The sequence below is a fragment of the Fopius arisanus genome, unplaced genomic scaffold, assembly GCF_000806365.1.
Source record: "Fopius arisanus strain USDA-PBARC FA_bdor unplaced genomic scaffold, ASM80636v1 scaffold00020, whole genome shotgun sequence".
NCBI classification, from domain to species: Eukaryota; Metazoa; Arthropoda; class Insecta; order Hymenoptera; family Braconidae; genus Fopius; species Fopius arisanus.
The window spans coordinates 1442292-1462455 of record NW_011887759.1 but is presented as its reverse complement, the minus strand read 5'-3'; the positions used below and the strand labels follow the sequence as shown (position 1 = coordinate 1462455).

The 20164-nt window shown below is 35.7% G+C and overlaps 4 protein-coding genes across 9 annotated transcripts in view; 3 read left to right on the top strand and 1 right to left on the bottom strand.

Moving 5' to 3' along the window:
* LOC105264383 (neuromedin-K receptor) overlaps window positions 1–14368 on the top strand; it is a 17893-nt gene extending 3525 nt beyond the window's left edge. Inside the window, exons 2-11 of one of the 5 annotated variants that reach the window (XM_011301216.1) lie at window positions 5628–5751; window positions 6339–6541; window positions 7189–7337; window positions 8189–8310; window positions 11035–11252; window positions 11359–11459; window positions 11979–12069; window positions 12576–12694; window positions 12907–12915; window positions 13002–14368. In XM_011301216.1, the coding sequence (XP_011299518.1) occupies window positions 5643–5751; window positions 6339–6541; window positions 7189–7337; window positions 8189–8310; window positions 11035–11252; window positions 11359–11459; window positions 11979–12069; window positions 12576–12694; window positions 12907–12915; window positions 13002–13284 (1404 nt within the window). In that variant the 5' untranslated portion in view covers window positions 5628–5642 and the 3' untranslated portion in view covers window positions 13285–14368. Of the gene's footprint in view, window positions 1–5627; window positions 5752–6338; window positions 6542–7188; window positions 7338–8188; window positions 8311–11034; window positions 11253–11358; window positions 11460–11978; window positions 12070–12575; window positions 12707–12846; window positions 12916–13001 lie in introns of all 5 variants that reach the window. The other 4 variants (XM_011301219.1, XM_011301218.1, XM_011301217.1 and 1 more) reach the window with 4 other exon arrangements.
* A 104-nt stretch (window positions 14369–14472) lies between these two features.
* On the bottom strand, window positions 14473–15862 carry ave (Protein aveugle). Its single transcript, XM_011301214.1, has 3 exons — window positions 15565–15862; window positions 15369–15482; window positions 14473–14744 (listed from the first exon to the last, which is right to left on the bottom strand). The coding sequence occupies exons 1-3, from the start codon at window positions 15601–15603 to the stop codon at window positions 14568–14570; spliced, it is 330 nt and encodes a 109-aa protein (XP_011299516.1). The 5' UTR covers window positions 15604–15862; the 3' UTR covers window positions 14473–14567.
* Window positions 15863–15997: 135 nt separating this feature from the next.
* LOC105264381 (uncharacterized) lies at window positions 15998–17869 on the top strand. Of its 2 annotated transcripts, none has more exons than XM_011301212.1 (3): window positions 15998–16264; window positions 16387–17251; window positions 17557–17869. In XM_011301212.1, exon 2 carries the CDS (start codon window positions 16459–16461, stop codon window positions 17248–17250), a length of 792 nt encoding a protein of 263 aa, XP_011299514.1. In that variant the 5' UTR covers window positions 15998–16264; window positions 16387–16458; the 3' UTR covers window position 17251; window positions 17557–17869. The 2 variants fall into 2 exon arrangements, with proteins under 2 accessions (XP_011299514.1, XP_011299513.1); XM_011301211.1 differs by having other exon boundaries at window positions 15998–16311.
* Window positions 17870–18257: 388 nt separating this feature from the next.
* LOC105264380 (uncharacterized) lies at window positions 18258–20130 on the top strand. The gene is made up of 2 exons (XM_011301210.1): window positions 18258–18480; window positions 18651–20130. Exon 2 carries the CDS (start codon window positions 18676–18678, stop codon window positions 19621–19623), a length of 948 nt encoding a protein of 315 aa, XP_011299512.1. The 5' UTR covers window positions 18258–18480; window positions 18651–18675; the 3' UTR covers window positions 19624–20130.
* Window positions 20131–20164: the final 34 nt, after the last annotated feature.

Here is a 20164-nt window from a genome sequence, read left to right as displayed (position 1 = left end):
AATTCCGTACGTTTCTTGAAGCTGTAGCAAAACTATTTTACAAATATATGAAAATATTGGACTACAAAAAAAAATACGTTCTATTATTCAAATAATAAATGTCTCCACAGAAACAATTCCTTGAATAAAAACAGTCGTTAATTGAATCTTCTAAGTATTTACTCGATTTTAGACTAAACTTTCCGCAAAGTGATTGCAAAGCAATTGTTTCAAGGGGAAAAAATAGATAGGGACGATTGATTGAAATAAGGAATAATTGCCGTGAAAGAAAAATTATTTTCTGTGCGACGATCACGTCGGTTCTTCCCAGTGACGAGTCTTCGCGACAACCTTGTTGTGTAAATTATAATGACACCCGGTGGTGAATTTCCCGTGGATAATGACTTCGTCCTATTTTATGCATAGCAGATTGAAAGCTGATGAAAATCCATCGCGATAAACAATCACTATGCGAAATCTCTCTCCAACCCACTTTGCGCTTTATTTTTCATCCCAATTGATGAGCGACGATATAGTTCGGTACACCATGTGAAAATAAAACTCATACTCGATTAGATATGGAATAGATCAAGCGAGGATAATCCAGGTCAGTTTGCATTTCATAGATTGAATGTTTGTGGGTCGTTTATCATCAGTGCATTTTACTAGGAAAGATATTCCACAATTTCGTTATGCGATAATTCACCAAGGATAATCAAAAATTATCGGAATTTTTTTTTGTCATTATTACACGCAGAGAAATATTGGATAAAATTTTGCCTGACGATTTGTAATGCGATTCACAAATTTTTCCCAAAAAGTGGAGTAAAGTTTACGTAACGTACCTTCTCGTGCGATTTTTACTGAGTCTTACATAATTTTCACTCCAATTGCTGATCAAAATTACCAGAACTCCATTAGAAAGCGTCAGGGCAAATTTTATTGAATATTACTCTCCGTTCACAACTTATTACTCCATGACGTACAGACAATTTATCTCAAGTAATTGCACCAGTATCAATTGCATGTAGAAAATTATAAAGCACCATATTTTTTGTAGGGAAGAGCAGGTGCACAGCACCAGACAAACGAATTCCATGTTTGAATAAACTTTTGTAACAGTAATTGCGTAATGAATACGTTTATTATTGTCGTATTGTTTCCACTCACTTCTTTGTTCTCCTCTGATACAAACAATCGTACTAACTCAATTACTCCCATTCTTTCATGTACAGAGAGGCTCTTTCCACGAATTCCCATTTTATCCATTCGAAAAAATTCAATTGGTTTTTTTTTTGTTAAATATTTTCAACGACAATAGAAAAATAGTCATTTCTCTTTCGAACATTTGAATTTTATTTAAGATATCCGGAAGAGTAATGACTATTTTACGATTTTATATTATAACTAACAGTCTGTCCTCATAATCTGACGAATAATTAATTCCGTAATTAACGCAATCCTTGAATTAATAATGTCTTTTCTTTCGACACTCACTACAAAAACGATTCATCCAGCCCAACAAATTCTTCAGACTTTTTCATGTGAAGACAATAAATATTTGATAAGTAAATTAAATAATTCCTGGGGTTAGATAGCTATTTTATTTTAAATAAATCAATCAATTTTATTACAACCAGTTAATTGTGATAGTTTACTTGTAATGAGTGCTTTTTTGGAATCGGAAGAAAAGATCAAGTGAAGAGTGATTTTTGATTAAAATTGCCCATTTTTTTGGAGGGGTAAATTACGGCGAGAGGAGAATAACCTGAGGGGAATTCAAATGGAGCGAAAGTTCTTTTTTTACGATCTCCTCTGGTGACTTGGACAATCGGGAGTCATCACGAGTCCCTATTTATGCCAGCCAACACACCTTTTTCGTCTTTTCGGTTATAGTTGCCGTTAATGAAATCGCGTGTTTCGTGTGTAAATTCCGACCCGACGGTGTATTTACTAGGGTAATATACAACGCACTTCAACCCAGGCTGTATCTTTATGAGACCCCACGACCGCACCTCGAGTGCATGCAGAATAACTTCATTTGGGTGTCAGTTGCAAAGGGACACCAGTTATTTTCATTCACGCAGAGATTTTTTTACCAAGCGGTAGGAAAGATCACATAAATGAAAATTCGTTTAGCATAAATTGCACTTTAACTTCTGAAAGAAAAAGACCAGAAATAAGTGCCACTTTAACTTCAGAGAGACGACATTTCTTCCAAACATTTGCCCTCTCATCAGAATAATACTTCTCAGGGCGTAATTCTTTCGTTATTTCCGAGATAGAAAAAAATTGATGATCCATATAAGTACACATGAATTAATGAAACTCGAATAATCACAATGATTGCCTGCGGGATAAGTATAATTCGCTAGATAAACAAAACTAATTAATGTTCTCAATTTCCCTGCTAGATATAAATTCCAATTAAAATAATATGATAGCCGAGAACACTTCTCAATTATTTGAAGATAATTGAAGCGTCAAGTGTTGAAATTTCTGATTAATTACTTCGCTGGGATGAATTTTCCAAGAAATTAATTGAATAATCAGCGAAAATTTAATCAAATATTCATATATTACCACGAAAAGTTTAGAGACTTATTATATTGATTAATTATTATTGAAAAAATAATTATTACAATTATAGTCGATGTGATTAAACATCAACGGAATTTTTTTTTACTCATTTCATTTCACATCACGTCAAGGTAACAGCGGCTCAAAAAATACTGGCAATTTTTCTACCCCTTTCTACTTTCTTTTTGTTTCGCGTGTGATGTAAATGTTCTAGCCAACCACCGAGGGGTATGAAATTGTCGACGCGAAGTGAATTTTTTCTCCAATCACTCGTGGGTGAAACCCTTTTTCCGACGTTCACCGTCATTTGCAGGGTCTCGTCACACATATTCAGGAGCCATTCTCGTATTCCAGATACTTTCCCAACTCGTCCCTACGCGAATACGATTCCTCCAATGACAGGGAATCCCAAGTCTTCTAAAGTTACAGTCGAGAATCCTTTGGGGGAGAAAAAATTATGAAAGAGACCCCAATGAGGGTGGAATGGATGACGCGTGAGGGAAAAAATATTACATTTGAATGAAAAAATTCAACTCCCACACGAAGAAAAAATAGGCACTTTTAATTACGACTTCAAACATATATCCACTCGAATTTTTCGAGAGAAACTGAACCAAAATTTAGAGTTTCCAGTGTAAATTCCTTTTGTGGATATTTGAATTTTCACCACAGTATTGTAAATTTATCGAAATTTCAGTCACAAAATCATCTCAATTTTCAATTATATATATCATATGAGATTAAATTCAATTTCATTTAAAAACCAATTTTCTAAAAATCCATTTATTATCTGAAATAATAATTAACTCAATGAAATCTTGAATTTTTCCGCTCGTTATAAGAATCCAATATCAAATGCAATTGAATATTTAATATTTTTACGGTTTTTCAGTGCCATATGAATCTGAAAAGGGAGAATTACAAGAGTAGAATTACAAGGGATCAACTGAATTATCATTAGAGAATAACTAAAAATTTACCGTCTTTTAACTTGAAGTTTCGAATGTAATTTATCAAGAGTGTAGCGAAATTCCCAAGCGTATGTGTTCGGTTTTTCGCCCTTGCAAAAACCGAAGATTTCTCATAATCCTGATGAGACCTCTTTGACACTTTCCCATGATATATCTTCCCGATAACTAACACTCCAGCTGGAATCTCATAAGAAATCAAGATGATTCCAAGTAGATAAAACGAAATGCCTGCCACCCTCAAATGACATAGGGCAGTAGGTTTTTCAGATCAAATGTCGTTCTAGAAATTCCCAAGAATCTGTGAGCTAAGAATGAAAAAAATGTATCAATCATCGGAGAAAAAATAGGGGTGGGCGAAAATAAAATATTACTGATTCCCACAAAAACGTAACTTTCATGAATGTCATTTCACTCCCCTAGCACTGGCGTGAATTTCTCCCCTCATATTCGGGAATATCACACTTGCCTTTCTCTATATTAAAAAATATCCAATAATTGGATGCGAGATAATAAATTTCTCAGAGAAATAGTAGTTCTATTTTGGGAAAAGGTGGGAAAATTTTATTGAGCAACGCGTTGATATGAAGTTTTCGGTATTCATCGCTCCATGAAATCGCGAGAACATCCGTAAAATTGATAAGCGACGCTATAATGTATGAAATTCCCACAAAATCTCTGGTTCGATAACAATCAGTGGTAATGGCAATGGCAACCCCAGGCGATGATAGATTATGATGATAAGCGACGCAAACGGAGTAATCCATGATAAGCTGCTTTGAATGATTGAATTGTTGATTTTCGACTTGCTCATCTACACGAGACCCTTTAAAACGAGTTACCCTTTAAAAATCCCTTCAAAAAGATCTGTTTAATTTCTACTGTACCCCTACAAATTCTATTGAACATTCAATAATAAAAATATTGCTTTTTCTTTTCAATTTTTTCGCACCCGAAAATTTTGAATTATCTGAGAATCATCTCAGTTCCTTAATTCTCTTTTTTTCTAAAAAAAAAACGAGATGATTGTCTCGTTTCATATTATCTTCTGCACAGGGAGAAAAGAATGATTTAGTTATCTCAAGTATTTTTTCTTGAGAGACATGATCGGAGAGAGCCTGTAGCTATTTCTCACCACGTCGTTGCTGAAGCGATTATGTAATTATTTGGATCCAAGTCAGGGGATGCTTTATCCGTTTCCAATAAACAAAGGAGAGAGAATTGATCGGGAAGTTATTGGTTCGCCCCAGAAGGGGTCACACCCTTTTCACCCCAACAAACGCACCCTCCCATGAATTATTCGATATCATTCTCGAACCTTCCGCAAGCTTCATCATCAACATTGCATTCTGAAAAATAACATTAATCCCGTAGATATGTGACGAGACACTTTATAAACAGAAATATTCACTCATAATATCACGAAAGCTCCGAAATATCCGAATAATTTCTAAGATCGAGTCCTATTCAGGGGATTATTTTTTTCACTCAAATTTCAGCCGATCAATGCCAACTACTGTTTAAGTTTTATTTGTTTAAGTTTCAACATTTGAAATTTGAAGCCCTCGCATTCTGGGGATGAAGCCGTGTCGAGAACTGAGAAATCGATGCGTTTCATTTCCTCCATTTTCAATCAAAACGAAATTAATTTCTTAATTCATTAAACAAACAAAAATAATATTCTCAAACACAACACAGTAAAAATCAGTCGCAAAAAAAAATTCAACTACGGTGAGATGCTCTCATTCACGTGAAACGACTTTTTCCGTCGTTTGAGTTGATTCGTTTAGCATTTTCATTACGTAAATAAAAGTTTTTTACACGGAATTCAAAGATTTGATCCACGCCAAAGGTGAATTGTACAAAATTGGTTGAATTGCAAAAATATGAATTTACTTAATGCTACCATTTTTCGAACTAAAAATTTTTTTAGCAACAGACATCCACAAAATTTTTTCAATTTTCCGTAGGCTTGTCGTTTTTCAGATCAAAGTTAATTTAACTTTGACTATGAACATGGTTTACCTACAAAATTTCAGCAAATTTCAGCTGTTCAATAAAATAATGCTGACATATAAACTGCGGTGAATTCTTTTTCAGGCAACTACTCCCAGGATGAACATCTCGTGGTCACCAGAGGATGGGGAAATCGAGCCGATCTGGCACTCACACATCAACGCATCATACGAGTACAACGAGAGTTTCCCCATTTACGAGGATATCGGTAGGTAATCACCGAAATAAAACAATTTATTCCATAAAATTTCATTCTTTTCCCATCCCCCTGTCTCCCAGTTTACTTTCCAATTAAGAAAGCCGAATTATCACTAACTACCTCCACAAACTTCAGCTAATGGCACATGACCTTTCTGAGACTTCCACAACCTTCCGAAGACCTTCTTGTAACTATTCCCAATTTTCAATGTTTCAAATTCGTAAGGGACCCATCAAAATGGAAATTCGTCGTTAAAATCGTAATAGAAACGTAATACTTAAACCAGTCACCGCACGTTCACGATTTGTCAGTTAATGATCAGAAATTACTTTCACATACGACGAAAGTAATAATTAAATCCCATTAAAAGTAAATCGAAATGACCTCTGAGGGATTTTCCAACTATCCAATGAGATAATTAAAAGTATCCAATTCCAATTAAACCGAATGAAGAGGGTGAATAAGTTCATAGGCAGCGCAAACGATTACCCAACGGATTTTATCGACATTATTGATAAGCCGAAAGTTCCGGTTACCCATTATCGTTATTTTTTCTATCTTTTCTGGGGCGATTTAACTGCAATGTGCTGGCGCAGATGAACTCTACGATGTTCCCACTGGAATCATATTTCTCTTGAGCGTCTGCTACGGCAGCATCTCGGTGCTCGCTGTAGCGGGTAATTCCCTGGTGATGTGGATTGTCGCGACATCGAGGAGAATGCAGAGTGTTACCAACTGCTTCATCGCTAATCTTGCCCTCGCAGACATTGTCATCGGACTATTTGCTATCCCATTCCAGGTACATACTGTTAATTAATTGGAGTACCATAATTCGGGGGTTGCAATTGTCCAGAGATTGAGATTACCGCTGGCTCGGGAACAATTAATGAGATTATTCAACTACTGCAGCTGATGGGATTCAATACGAGAAAATCTGCAAATATGCGTGTTCTATTCCGATTTACATTTTTCTTTATCAAGTTCTCTAGATAAATGCAATACTGACACCTTATTCGTGACAATAATGGCCAGGGTAAACTTTAATGAATCTATGGGAGGAATAAAAAGTTATTCTTCAAGTTAAATATTCGCATGCACTTTTCCTTTTGTGCCACCGAATACCGGTAATTTCTTTAAATAATTATGACTCCGAATGCCTGGAGAAGCACTGAATCGGTAACACCGCAATAATCATTCATCGATAACTCAATTTCTTCTAGCTATAGTTATGAAAATGTTCTGCAATCATTAAACTCGACGAGGTGACGGGAATGAAGTACTCGACATCAAACTCTCATTCGCAAACTTTCTGCCAACTTAATAACTCACTTTCAAACCTCGCAGTGGATACATTAATTTATCCACTTAAAATTGCTGCCACCTGTAGTCTGCATTAAACCGATGAATGTCCTCCAAGTTGTGTAAATATTATTTGAAAAATTGCAGTTCCAAGCGGCACTTCTCCAGCGGTGGAACTTACCTTACTTCATGTGCGCCTTTTGTCCATTTGTGCAAGTACTCTGCGTCAACGTTTCCGTCTTCACTCTCACAGCAATAGCAGTGGATCGTCACAGGGCAATTCTCAAACCTTTAAGGTCAGTTCACTTCAGGAAAAATAAATATAACTATGTAAAAGTACTTTCCAGAAATGCCATCCACTTCAAGAGAAAAAATATTGAATTCATACGGAGAAAAATTCTTTTGCTCTTCAAGTGAACCTTCATATCGAAAATACATCTGTACATTTATTGTAAAAACCCTCAAGAGATGTAAATATTCTTGTGATAATTCACAAAACTTTAAAAGTTATAAGTTTTCACATTATTAATCTTCTGACCATGAATTTCCATTTTTTATTAACATTGTTAACGAGTCACATACGAAAGATTAGCGAGGCAGAAAATCTAGTTTATGATTTCCAGTCTTAATAAATATTTGCTAACATTCTAGAAGTTCAAATGAGCAGCGATATGAGTCTACTATCATAAACTGTACACAGAGATAAAAATTGGTGTGAAAATTACGGGCTGTTTTGGCAAAGATCCGATGTAATTACGTACTTTCGCGAAGGATTACGCTTTTTTTGCGAAGTTGTAAAACTAAATAAATCTCTTCAGCTGCTCTATAAGTCTTCCAAAATACCTCTAAAAATAAGGAAAATTACGACACTTCCATAACAATATTTTTCCATCGCACTAAAAATATTTTATAACAAATTTTTCATGATCTCCTTTAGATTCCGAGATTTTCATTGAACACTCTCTATTTTCATAATCCACTATTATTTATTACTACTCTATTTTTTATACCTTCATTACTGTAGATAATGTAATACTTCAGGATACATTGTATTAAAATTCTCTCCGTACCAGTGAACTATAAATTCCGTTATTTTTACTGAATATTTCTCTTCAGAGCTAAGTTGTAGGTTTGATGATAATTACAGTGCGAGACCCAGTAAACTACGTGCAAAAATCATCATTGCTGGTATTTGGATGGTGAGTGGTGCTTTGGCTGCTCCAATGGCGGCTGCCCTTAGGGTTGTCCTAGTCCCAGAGAGTTCAAATGGTGAGCCAATTAATCTTCTTGTAACTTGTTTATGGCTCTCTGAAAAAAAGTATTCCAGTTTCTTCGGAAGAAGTTTCTGTTATGCAGGCCTGAGGGATACTATCCAAGTCCTTGGGCGAGAAAGATTATTAACTGCGCCTCCAGACGCAGTTACAGTAATCTCATTAGGGGTAATATTTTTACACTCCGAGGATAATTTATCTTTTCGTCGTATCAGATTATGTGAAATTCAACACCCCGCTTGCACGGGGATTTCCATAATTAACCAGTAACGAAGTGATAAAGTTAAATAAGTCGAATTTTACAGTTCTTTTGGTCATCCATTTATCTCGAAAAATTACTATGGCCTATCAATATAATTATGAGTACAAGTAATACAATGAAGAGGCGACTATCTGGAAATACAATTTTTCATTCGATATAATTCTCTTCTAAGATTTATATTTAATAACAAATTCGCGGGGCCACAAATGAATTATAAATTGCAATTCGATCAATGAATTCATATTCACAATTGCATGGAAATATTTTCACTTTACGCTTTCTTTCCCAGACTCGCATAGCAAAAACACCCGGGAATTTAAATAAGTAATAAAATTCCAAGCCCTGAGAGTTTTTTTCTTTTTTTCTCACTTTGCATATGGAATGAATGCCACCCGTTAGCTATCAGCTGTGTAGTTAAAGAAACAGTGACTTTTACGTAAAATGGAATAGATTAGGACGAAATTTGATTAAATCCTGCGTAAAAAACGTGCCCGTACAATGGCGAGTACTTGGAGGAGTGGGAGTGACGAACATCGGACGAAAACAATTGTTCCTCCGACGGACTCTAGTTTGCATAGTGATCAATAGTCATCGCATGTCAAAAAACTTCTATCGATTTCCCGTTATACTAATTACGTGGGCGGATGTTCTGTCTGAATTTGCACTTGGCGTTTATTGTTTTTCGTGCATATTCGGACTAATTATCGCCTTTTTGAACAGAAAAATTGCAATCGGTAGATTTTCAATTTAAATTTATTCCAACAAAAAATTCAACTCGTCGTCTCTTTTCACTGACATTATGATAGATAACACCTCTCCAAAAATTAATTCCAAGGAACGATTAAATTCAATCCACCAGGCGCGAAAGGGTCATGGAGAATCTGCACCAGCCAACGGCTTTTTGCGATGAAATCCGAATAAAATTACACGACTGAATATCCCAGCCATAAAATTGACGTATCCCCCAACGGCTCGTCGAATATCCACATAGTAAAACCATTACCATACGGGAAAATCCCGTCCATCAATTTTGGCAGATCTCACTGGTCAAACATGACCCGGAAATTGAAATTTAAACCAAAGGATGAAGCTCCAGTTAAATATCCCTGTGGTGCACCAGTAAACCTGATGATTCTCTTGAAAATAATCTATTGATCTCAAAAACTATTCATCTTATGAAGAATAATAGAAAATCATTTTTGCATACAGAATAATTCATTCCTCTAAAATATCAAAAAATGCCTGAATTAACATTTCGGTTTTATGACATAATTCATAAAGCAAGCGTCGTTAAAAAATGAATTGATTTATTTATTGTTGGCTTTTTCGAGTATAAATAATTCCGTATCTTAAGGATATCCGTTTGCTGACAAGAGTTCACTACATTTCTCACAAAGATAAATACGGCAATTTAATTTTTGCGAAAAAAAAAATTTTCAAGTCCTTCAGATTGAGGATAAACATTCATAACTCCTTGGCATTTTTCTCGTTATTTTTCGTACGTGTCGAAGAGTATCTTGTCCTTTTTTATATTACTAGGATTTTCCACAAAGGAAGATTGCCTGTGACACGAGGAGGATTGGAACATAAAAAGTTGGGAGTATTTTACGACACCTGGGGGAAAAGTAAAATAGACGAGTATCTAGGCGGGGGTGGAGCGAAGATGTAGTTGTTGGAGTAAAATTGCTCACGTACGATTTTATAACATGATATGAATTTTTCTCGGAGATTTATGATGGGTCGAGCACTTGGTGGAAAAAGATGTCTGTTTTGTCTCAAGGTCAATGATATTGCTTCGATCTAAGAATATCTATGAATCTATCTTTATTCGAAGGCATCAGACGCCCATCGGTGCTTTTAAATGCACCAACTCCCATTAAATATTTCTCAACAACGGCTGATCATGTGGAAATACCGAATCAATTGTTACCATTTAAACTGATTTTGTTTATTGCGCGCCAATTTATTGTAATGATCGACGGGTTGAATCCCAGCAATGTATCATCGCCGTGAATTCAAATGAATTTAGGCAATGCTTCAATAAATATTGATTAATATTGCAATTATACGGGTGACATTTATTCTGCAGTATATTCGTATTCTTCAAATTCAAAACAAATAGCGGATTTTCTATCCCCAATATTCGATCAACCAGCAGTGATATAGTAATAATACCGGGTGATATTCATTGTTGAGTAAATTTCAATTGTTCAAAATCAAAATAAATGATGAATTCTGTTTATGATGTAGTAAAAAAATAAAAAATAAAAAATAAAAATGCAATTTGAGAATCAAAAACGGAAAGCCACATTATTCATTGTTGAATTATTTCCAGTAGATGAACTTCTATTTTGATTGATTGATTGATTGATTGATTGATTGATTGATTGATTGATTGATTATTAGTAGTCATTGGTATATGCGAGGCATGGAGTAATCCATATAATGTAATTTTCTCAGGTGGTCGTTACCATGTGAAACCATTCTGCCAGAACGTGAACATGTCAGAGGGTTCAATGTTGACATATCGTGCATTACTTGGTTTTCTCCAGTATTTGACACCCCTAAGTATAATTTCGTGTGTGTACGCACGGATGGCATTGAAACTCTGGGGCAGTAGAGCACCGGGAAATGCCCAGGACTCGCGGGATGCCAATCTCATGAAAAACAAAAAAAAAGTGAGTGAACGAATCTTAAATTAAACCGCCTCAATATTAACGCACACCATCACGTCTCAGGGGATGTTATTATCGGAGTTTTATCATGCAAAATTTTAATCTCCAGGTGATTAAAATGCTGGTTATAGTCGTTGCATTATTCGCGGTCTGCTGGCTACCGCTTCAAACGTACAATGTGCTCCAGTATACTTACGCCGAGATTAATGAGTATGTTCAAATTTTTATTCCATCAAGCATGTGCCAACAATTTTACAATCCATTATAGCACTTTTACAAAGCTGCTCAGAAAGACCTACGCGATTAAATATCTCATAAAATTCAATTTGACGCGCCGTAATCGTGAGACGTAGTGGCAATCCAGAAATTTCAGTCAGAAAATCCAATTAAAAGTTGTATAACGTTTAAAATTGGGCGAAAAATCGTCATTTTTACTCTGACTTGCTAACAAGAATTCCTGAAATTCTCCATCTAGGTTAAAAAAAAATCTGTTGAATTCCTGATGGAATTCTCCGGGTAGAACTCGTATTGGATTCTTATTGAAATTCTAAAGAATTCCGGAGGGAGATCTTGATAAAACATTTCGATATCCCTTCAATATGAAAAGAAAAATGATTATATTTCCGTCTGAAGTTCTCGAGTTATTAAACATTGGAAACTGTCCGTTTCACCCCTTCAGCCCTATTTATGATGGATCTACCAATATATCTCCCTCATTCCCTATTCTAGGTACAGGTACATTAACATTATATGGTTTTGCTGCGACTGGCTGGCCATGTCGAATAGCTGCTACAATCCATTCATCTATGGAATTTACAACGTGAGTTGACCATGATAAATTCATTATTTAACATAATCCGATTGCGAAATTTATTGAGGGAAGTATTCACAAGGGAAACGCGTTGAAAATTAATGGGTTCATTTGAATTAATAGAATTACCGTTTAGTTAGTTCAGCAACCAATTGATAGCAGCAGCGAATTGATAAGTGCAATTTAACATTTTTTAAAACTAGCACATGAAACACCCTGCGTGACGCTCATATCAGAATATTTAAAAAATAAATGTTCCATAAAGCCCTAATATAATGCATTCCTCTGTTACAACCCCAGTTATCTCTGTCCCTCGGCATTCCTCACGTGCCTCCAATATTTTCTGCAAATATTCATGGAAAATAACTCGCCAGGAATTTCCGATGCTTGCAGAGAATACCCATTCATAGAATTACCTTTTCTTTCAATGTAGATAAGAGAAAATTATAATAACTGATCCTAGTTAACCCATTCCTGAACATGATTCCGCCCCTTGATTTTATTTTCGGCTACAGGAGAAATTCAAGAGGGAATTTCAACAGCGGTGCCCATTCAGATCCAGAAAATGGTCCGCAAGTCCTCCCACCGAGAGCTTAGATATGGATAAGACCCAGACAACGAGAGCGTCGTTTAGGTATATTCTCAGGTGCTTTATGGATTTATTACTTTTTTTCGTTTCATCTAGAGTTAAATATGCATTTTCATATTTTCATAAACATTTGCATCATTGGAATCAAATAAATTAATTTTTATAATATATTACATAAATGGCCTTTTCTTTCTCAGGAAAATAATTATTATGTATGTGTCGACATGTTAAGAATGCAAAATATCTGTCATTTACAGGAATTGGATGTAAGAATCCTTGATATTTAATTTCCTAATATAGAAAAAAGGCCTTGGAATTGAGGAGGTAATAAAATTGTGATTTTTTGGTTTAGATATGACTGGCGCAGGCCGACATCCGGTTATCAGTCCAACAGTTCATTCTACAGAGGTGTTTCTCTACGCGATCCATCGAGATCCTCTGTCAATGGCCTGGACCCTGACTCTCGGTCCCTCAAGTCCAGCTGCTGCATCCGAAACGGAAACAACAATCGCAACAGCATTCACCGATCAACGAACAGAAACAATGATATCAGCACTGGTGAATTATATGTTTTCTCATCTGGCCGGCACAAACATACGCGAGAACTCGGGGAACACCAGGAGTTGTGTCTGTGATTAAATTCATTCGGTTGTCCCTCAGTCGAACTGAAGACAGAATGGATAAGCAAATTTACGGACTCGGAGATTATTTTCGTCGTGTTTGTGTTGGCGTTCAGCTTCAGTTCCAGGTTGTCGAGATATAAGTAGGGAAAACTTTTATGGAAAAAAACTTGACGCTTTCTTTGAAAAATCCACTGGATTTTTATTGGAACTCTTTAAGAGTTAATTCGCTTCGAATCAAATGTTGGAAATTTTTCAATTGAAATTGAAAAAAAATCGACCATCTCAAAGTTGGAGATAAATTGTGAGAAGAATATTATTTTTTACTCTATTCGCTTCCTAAATTCCTATAATGGAATGAAAAGTATTCCCAATACTTAAACATCCCCGAAATCTATAAATCGACGAAAACTTGCCAAACATTCGTCATATCCGGTCATTAATGTACATTAATGTACAGTTCTGTTCAGTTACTTCGAAGGATGATCAATTTTTATTCTAGTCAAACTAAGGACATATTCCGGGGGAAAACATTCGCGTTTATAGCTGTAAATAATAAGTAAGCAAACAGGACAGACGATCAATATTGCTGTCAATTCTTGTACTTTTGGATGCATGCAGGACGACAGGATAATGTGATTAATTGGGTACACGTAGCAGTTTTCCCTGGAGAGTAATGCAATTTGGGATGATTTAATTAATAATATCTGAATGGGATATTTTTTAAGAAAATGCAATAGGAAAACCTGTCACCGTCTCCATTTATGTAAAAAAAAAACGTCCGCAGAAAAACCGCTATTTTCGCCAAAAATTCTTTTGAAATTTTCGCCATTTCGTGTACGAAATTCCGAAGATGCTTGATTTTTCTATTTAATTTTCTTTCTCTAGACGCTCAGGATAAAAGTGAATATGTAAGGTTCCTGAAAATGCTATTTTGTTTTTTAGTTTTCTATTTTGTTGTGAAGAAAATTGTAGTGATGTGAGGAATCATCGGTATTCCATGGAATAAAATTCTCCAAATTCTGGATTTACCTGATAGGAAGGGGAAAATATTCTCCCAATATTTTTCTTCACTTCACTACTCAAGTCTGTGCCTGCCAAAGTATGTTGAGTGAAGAATCGAGTAAATAGCGCAAACGTCAATGTTAACAATAATCTCAGAACTTCTCACTATTTCGTTGTAAATAAATGTTAACTTTGAAATACCACTGTGATCCATGTAAACTGGAGATTTAATAAAAGAGCAATACTTCTATGATAATATCCAACAAGAGATGTGATAAAAAATATCGAAAATATCAGTCGTAGTTCATATTATTTCTTCTCTCGATATCCCTTATCTCAAGGATGTCTGTCTTAAGGTGGAGCTTCATTATTTCACGCCAAATATCCATCCTATGCTCCTCGTTTACGATTCCCAATCTCAGGAGGATGTTTTCGTTAACTCTAAGCAAAACTCGTCCTGTTATGTCGTGCTGAAACGAGATAAGAGGAAAATATGTCATTTACAACTTCATTATTCAATTATGCTAATGGCTCGGGTGAACAGTCTCAACATGTTGATTTACTCTATTGTGGTTACTAGAGTTAACGGGCTAAACTTAATTGAGAAACAAGTTTACTCTGCTGTCCTCTACATACAGTCTAATAATTAATTCTCACAGGTACTAATCGACGCCATTTGGATAACCCCACGATTTGTGGGAAATATTAATCGATGACAGAAAACCAAATTTCATTGCAATTCACTGATAAATGTATTTCATAAGTTCAACAATAACTCTATAATTTCGTGCGCATTATCTGCGGAATGAGGGATTTCAAGAAATGTCAACAGACGGTTTTATAACTGAAATGATTAACCATAAAGAGCTATTTTCATATTTTAATTTGTATCCTCAATCTCAAGTAATCTCAAGTTAAGTAAGTGTGTTTCAAGTCATCGATATTCTCCAAGGGGCTAATACAATTAAAACAAATGACACTTTAAGAAGAAAGTCCACTTTTGAAATACAAAGAACTCCATAATTTTCTTTGAGTTTCTATGCGGTAAAAATAATAAATTCCTTCGACTCACTGATCTACTCTTTTTAACTTACGTATAAAAATTGTTCGTGATAAAGTTGATAATAATCACTACAATGCCTCCTCAGCCACTTTTGAACATCCAAAACATTCCACAAGTAAACAGGTCTGGGTCTTGCGGTTTTGGTCTGAAAACAGGTTAGAATTTTCTGAATGCTCATGCCAATATAATTTTCTCTATTCATCTAAAAATATAATCTAAACTCTTACCTTAGGCCTGTGATATGGACTAACGCTATCCTCGACCATTGTAAAAATCGAAGAACTTAATCAAAAATCAACAATTATTAAAAGAAAGCCCCACACGTTCTGTTTCATCCCAACAACAATTGCCCCCTTCAACGATAAATCACAGTCTTTTCTTTAGTTTAGTTATTAATAACAATTAGCACTAATTAACAATTATAACTAATTCTTGCAGTGATATACGAGCTAATAAAAATAAAACTAACGGAGGGAATATGACAGAACAGAACAGAACAGAAATCAGAAAATGAACAGAAACTACTGCGACATCAGCACGAGAAATTTCCAACTATCACAATAACATAACCAACAATAAAGACTTCATTTTTTCGTCACACGCAGTTATCAGATATATAATCGACAGACACCCGATATTATCCTAAATCTTCTAACTACGTTAAAATCATTATTACGCGTAAATAATTTCAAAAAATGGAAAGGAAGTAAAAACGTATTCTTATCAGCGAAACAGCTGATTATCCACGAGAGGACGGAGCGAAATGGAATGTGTCTCCTTTGAAAAATAACTATTTGTGCTTCATTGAAATCTTCAGTGGAATTATAATTAATGAAGCTTCACCGTATCCCGTGATAAATTCAGTCATGACGGAGAAATGTCGATTATGCGGAGAGGAGAGCAACAATTTATCCCCCATTTTCAGCGGTAAATTGAATATCGCTGGAAAAATGGTCACATGTCTTCCTATTAAAGTAAATGAGAATAAATATTGATGGCCATTTACTACCCCTAATAATTTGATTGACTTTTTATAATTTCTCTTGCAGATAGTGGGGAATAACGACTCGTCTCAACAAATCTGTGATTCCTGCGGCAATATCGTAGACATTTGTTACAAAATGATATTCAAGTCAATGGAGATTGACTCGGAATTTAGAAATGGTGTAATTAAGAATTTAGAAAACCAAAGGTTGAATATCAATGATCTGGACAATGGAAAGATGGACCCGCAGGTTTTGCTGATCTCACACAATAAAAATCATGGGAATGCTGAAAAAGTTGTTGTTGTTAATAACGAGGAGGAGAGGATGGAGATTGATGTGGAGCCGCATGCTCTTGTGACTCAGGACAGATTTTTCGATGAGGATATTAAGATTTACTGTTACTCAGAGGACAAGACTGACGTCAGGACTGGTATCCTCAGAGATTTGCTGTCCCAAAGGTCCCAGAGGAGGACGGTACTGACTGAACACTCGTACGCATCGTCGCCGGCGTTATTTTCACCGGTGCCTGACGAGAAAGTCAATATGAACAATCAAAACGTAAAGGTGAATCCCAAAAGAAATTTACCTGTCTTAAGGGACCACAATTACTTTAAGATGAAGGACTCCCGGCTCATCGATTACTACGAGAAATTTCATCCTCATGACATGGCTGTGGACCACGACTATTACGACAGAAATTTCGAGCATAAGAGAAAGACCTGCATGGACGCGTTTCCCTGCAGACTTTACTCGAAAGGTTTTTCTCCAGTTATACCCTTGGAGACAAATCCAGTCATCGAGGAATCCGTTGAGTCTGATCCCTGGGATCTCTGCACTGATATTCGGACCTCAATTCCTGATTATTCAGAATGGACAGAGAATCAGAGACAGAATTTTTTATATGTTAAGTGCAAGGAGAATTTATAAGGTGAGAATTTATTTATCATTTCTTTCTCATAGGTTTGTCATTAGAAAAAAAAATGGAAAATTCACGCCCCAGAATTTCCGCCACTAAAATAAAATCCTTTCACTTCCTTTTTTTCTTTTTAAAATTGCTCTCCACAATCTCGCACAAAATGGAACTGTTTAATAAAATTCTAATAGAGCTCGAAGAGAATATCTAGAAAATTCTGGTAGATATTCAATAGAGTATCTCAGAAAAATCCTTTTCTCATGAATTAAAAAAGATTAAATTGGTGTTGATTAATAACGAACAATTTGTTATACCCTCAGGAGAATGAGAACACCAGAGCAAGATATATTGGAATGGACCCACTGGAGAAATCTCATGCAGCATCAGAACATTTTTTTTTTTTTGGAAAGGACAATTTCCAAAAATTTTAATCAGAAACACAGAATATTTTTACGTCGAACTGTTTACGAGGAAAACTTTCGACGTCTTCACTATTTAACAATCGAATTGCAGAAATTAACTTATAGCAACATCGAGTAACGTTCCATGTGAATAATCCAGTGGAAATGTGTAGACGCTAAAAGTTCATTCATATCGCTGGATCGTGTGTTAATAAAGTTATTAAAAAACCCAGATTTTCTTTTTTTCAGAGGTTTCCTCCATTTCCCCCAACACAATCGTAAATTCAATCGTAGGAGAAATTCGGGAAATATGAGTTCTTTAGATGTCCCGTTGAATGTTCATGATTCGAAAACAAATTACCGCACAAGTTCGATGCATAGACTCATTACAAAAACAAATAAAGTGCATTAATCGATCAGAGAATATAATTTCATCCTCATTTTAATGAGATTTTAAAGATAAAAAAGTTCAGTGATTCAGCTCTGATTCCAACATGTTAATGCAAATAAATACATTTTTTCAGCATAAAAACTAGAGTAATTATCACCCAACACTCTCCTCCCACCCGACTCCACACGCATGCGCAGACGATCATCGAGTTTCTGTCTCTGCCCGTCTCCTTAACAAAGAATAGAAGAAAGAGTTGAAAATTAACATCATCAAATCCCAAAACGGACCAGAAACACTCGTTCATGTCTGAATCTATAGGCGATTAACCTCATCTTACTGATTTCTCGTCATTCCTCGTTATATCATTCATTGCTGATCATCATACATTATTGAATATTCATATTTCTCTGAAATCAGAGAAAACAGACTGACGACCTTCAGCACAACATAGCGTAAGTTTTAATTTACATTTCCTTCTGTACTTGAATTTATTCCTATTTCTGCTCACATCTGTACGCTAAAATCTTTCGAATCATGTACTCATTTTGGAACGAACAATCAAAATCGACAGTTCTCAGTAAAGTCGATCCACACCTGTCAAAATCCTCTTCATTTTCTCCAGGAGATTTCCGACAAACACTACGACAATGTCATCAGAACGGTCATCTCCGAGAACCCCTAAAAATAAGTGGAACGAATCTCAAGAACGTCCAAAATATTACATCTTCGATGCAAAATCAGACACCTGGAAAGTCTACTTCGCGAACAACGCAGCCCTCTCCATCTCCAAAATTGAGGCTTTCTTCTCCAAGTACGGAGAAATCGTGAAAGTTCAGCAGAATTCTCCTCGTGACTTTTGCTTCATACATTTCAAAAGAGAGGAAGACGTGAAAACGTGTGCCTTCGGAATGAGGAATAACTCCACAATAAGATTGCGGCCATTCAGATCGACGCCTAGTCGTCAAGGCAAACATGACTCCTTTGACTCGAAGTCATCTCCTGATAAAGAGGAACGAAATGGTAAAACTGGAAATGATTTAAAAGATGGTCAACGGTCTGGAGTTGAAATTCACAGGGGAAAAAAAATCCTACCGAATTCTCTCAGCTCAGACGCACAATCGACGCCCTCTTCGAGCTACGAATTATCTTCCAATTCCATCAGTGCGTCCATTGAATCCATCCCTCTTGATCCAACACGTTCTTCAGCTGAGAAAAAAGCCCCTGCAGATGATCTTCCTGAACTCATTCAGAAAATCTCAATTGGATCCTCTAATCTGGGTCCACTCAGGACTTATGGGACACGTCATCCACCAACGACTGAACACATCACTCTCCAAGACGTCGTTGTTGCAAATATTCACGAATCTTGTGAAATTGACTTCATCCTGGAAATGCTGGAGGCGTTCCATCCAGTTTGTGCTTCCAAAATGAAGACCATCCCTGAGCACTCGTTAAGGTACTGTCACGTTTACTTCGAGACTTCTGACCAGACACAAGAGGTGGAACGCATCTATGACAATGCTGAATTGTTCGGCAAGACACTCATCGTTCAGCGTCCTGGCACATTGGCTGCTAATGCTGAACGACTTTCTTAGGAACACGATTGGATAACTTTTCCTGTTCGGATGTAATTTTAAAAGGCCTACCTTTATTTCATCCATTTAATAGATTACTTTCATATCAGGTAGATTTTATATGACTCTATTTTAATAATTTAAGACTGAAAGCCGAGATTTGATTTCTGGTTTAAACATTGAATACGTTTGGGCATCAAAGAAAGCCTCAGATGTGCAAATTCTCAACATGGTTTTTGATTTGTTTTCGTAACATTTAAAATTTCATATATCGTTAATTTATCCTCAATCGTTACATAATTAAAAAGACAGCAGATGAATGAAAATTCTGAATTTCAAGAAGTTGGCATTCGTTGAGAGTTATTTTTCTACTTTTTCAAGAAAAATAAGACATGAAGTGAATAGAATAATCATCCGATTTCAATAATACTTGGATCACTAAATAAGTAATTTAGATATTTTCTTCACTTTTTTTCCTTTGATGTTTCTTTTCGTGTTAATCGTTGTGATTATTTGTTATAGTCAACACGCGTCATAAATATAAAAAAATATATAAGATTAT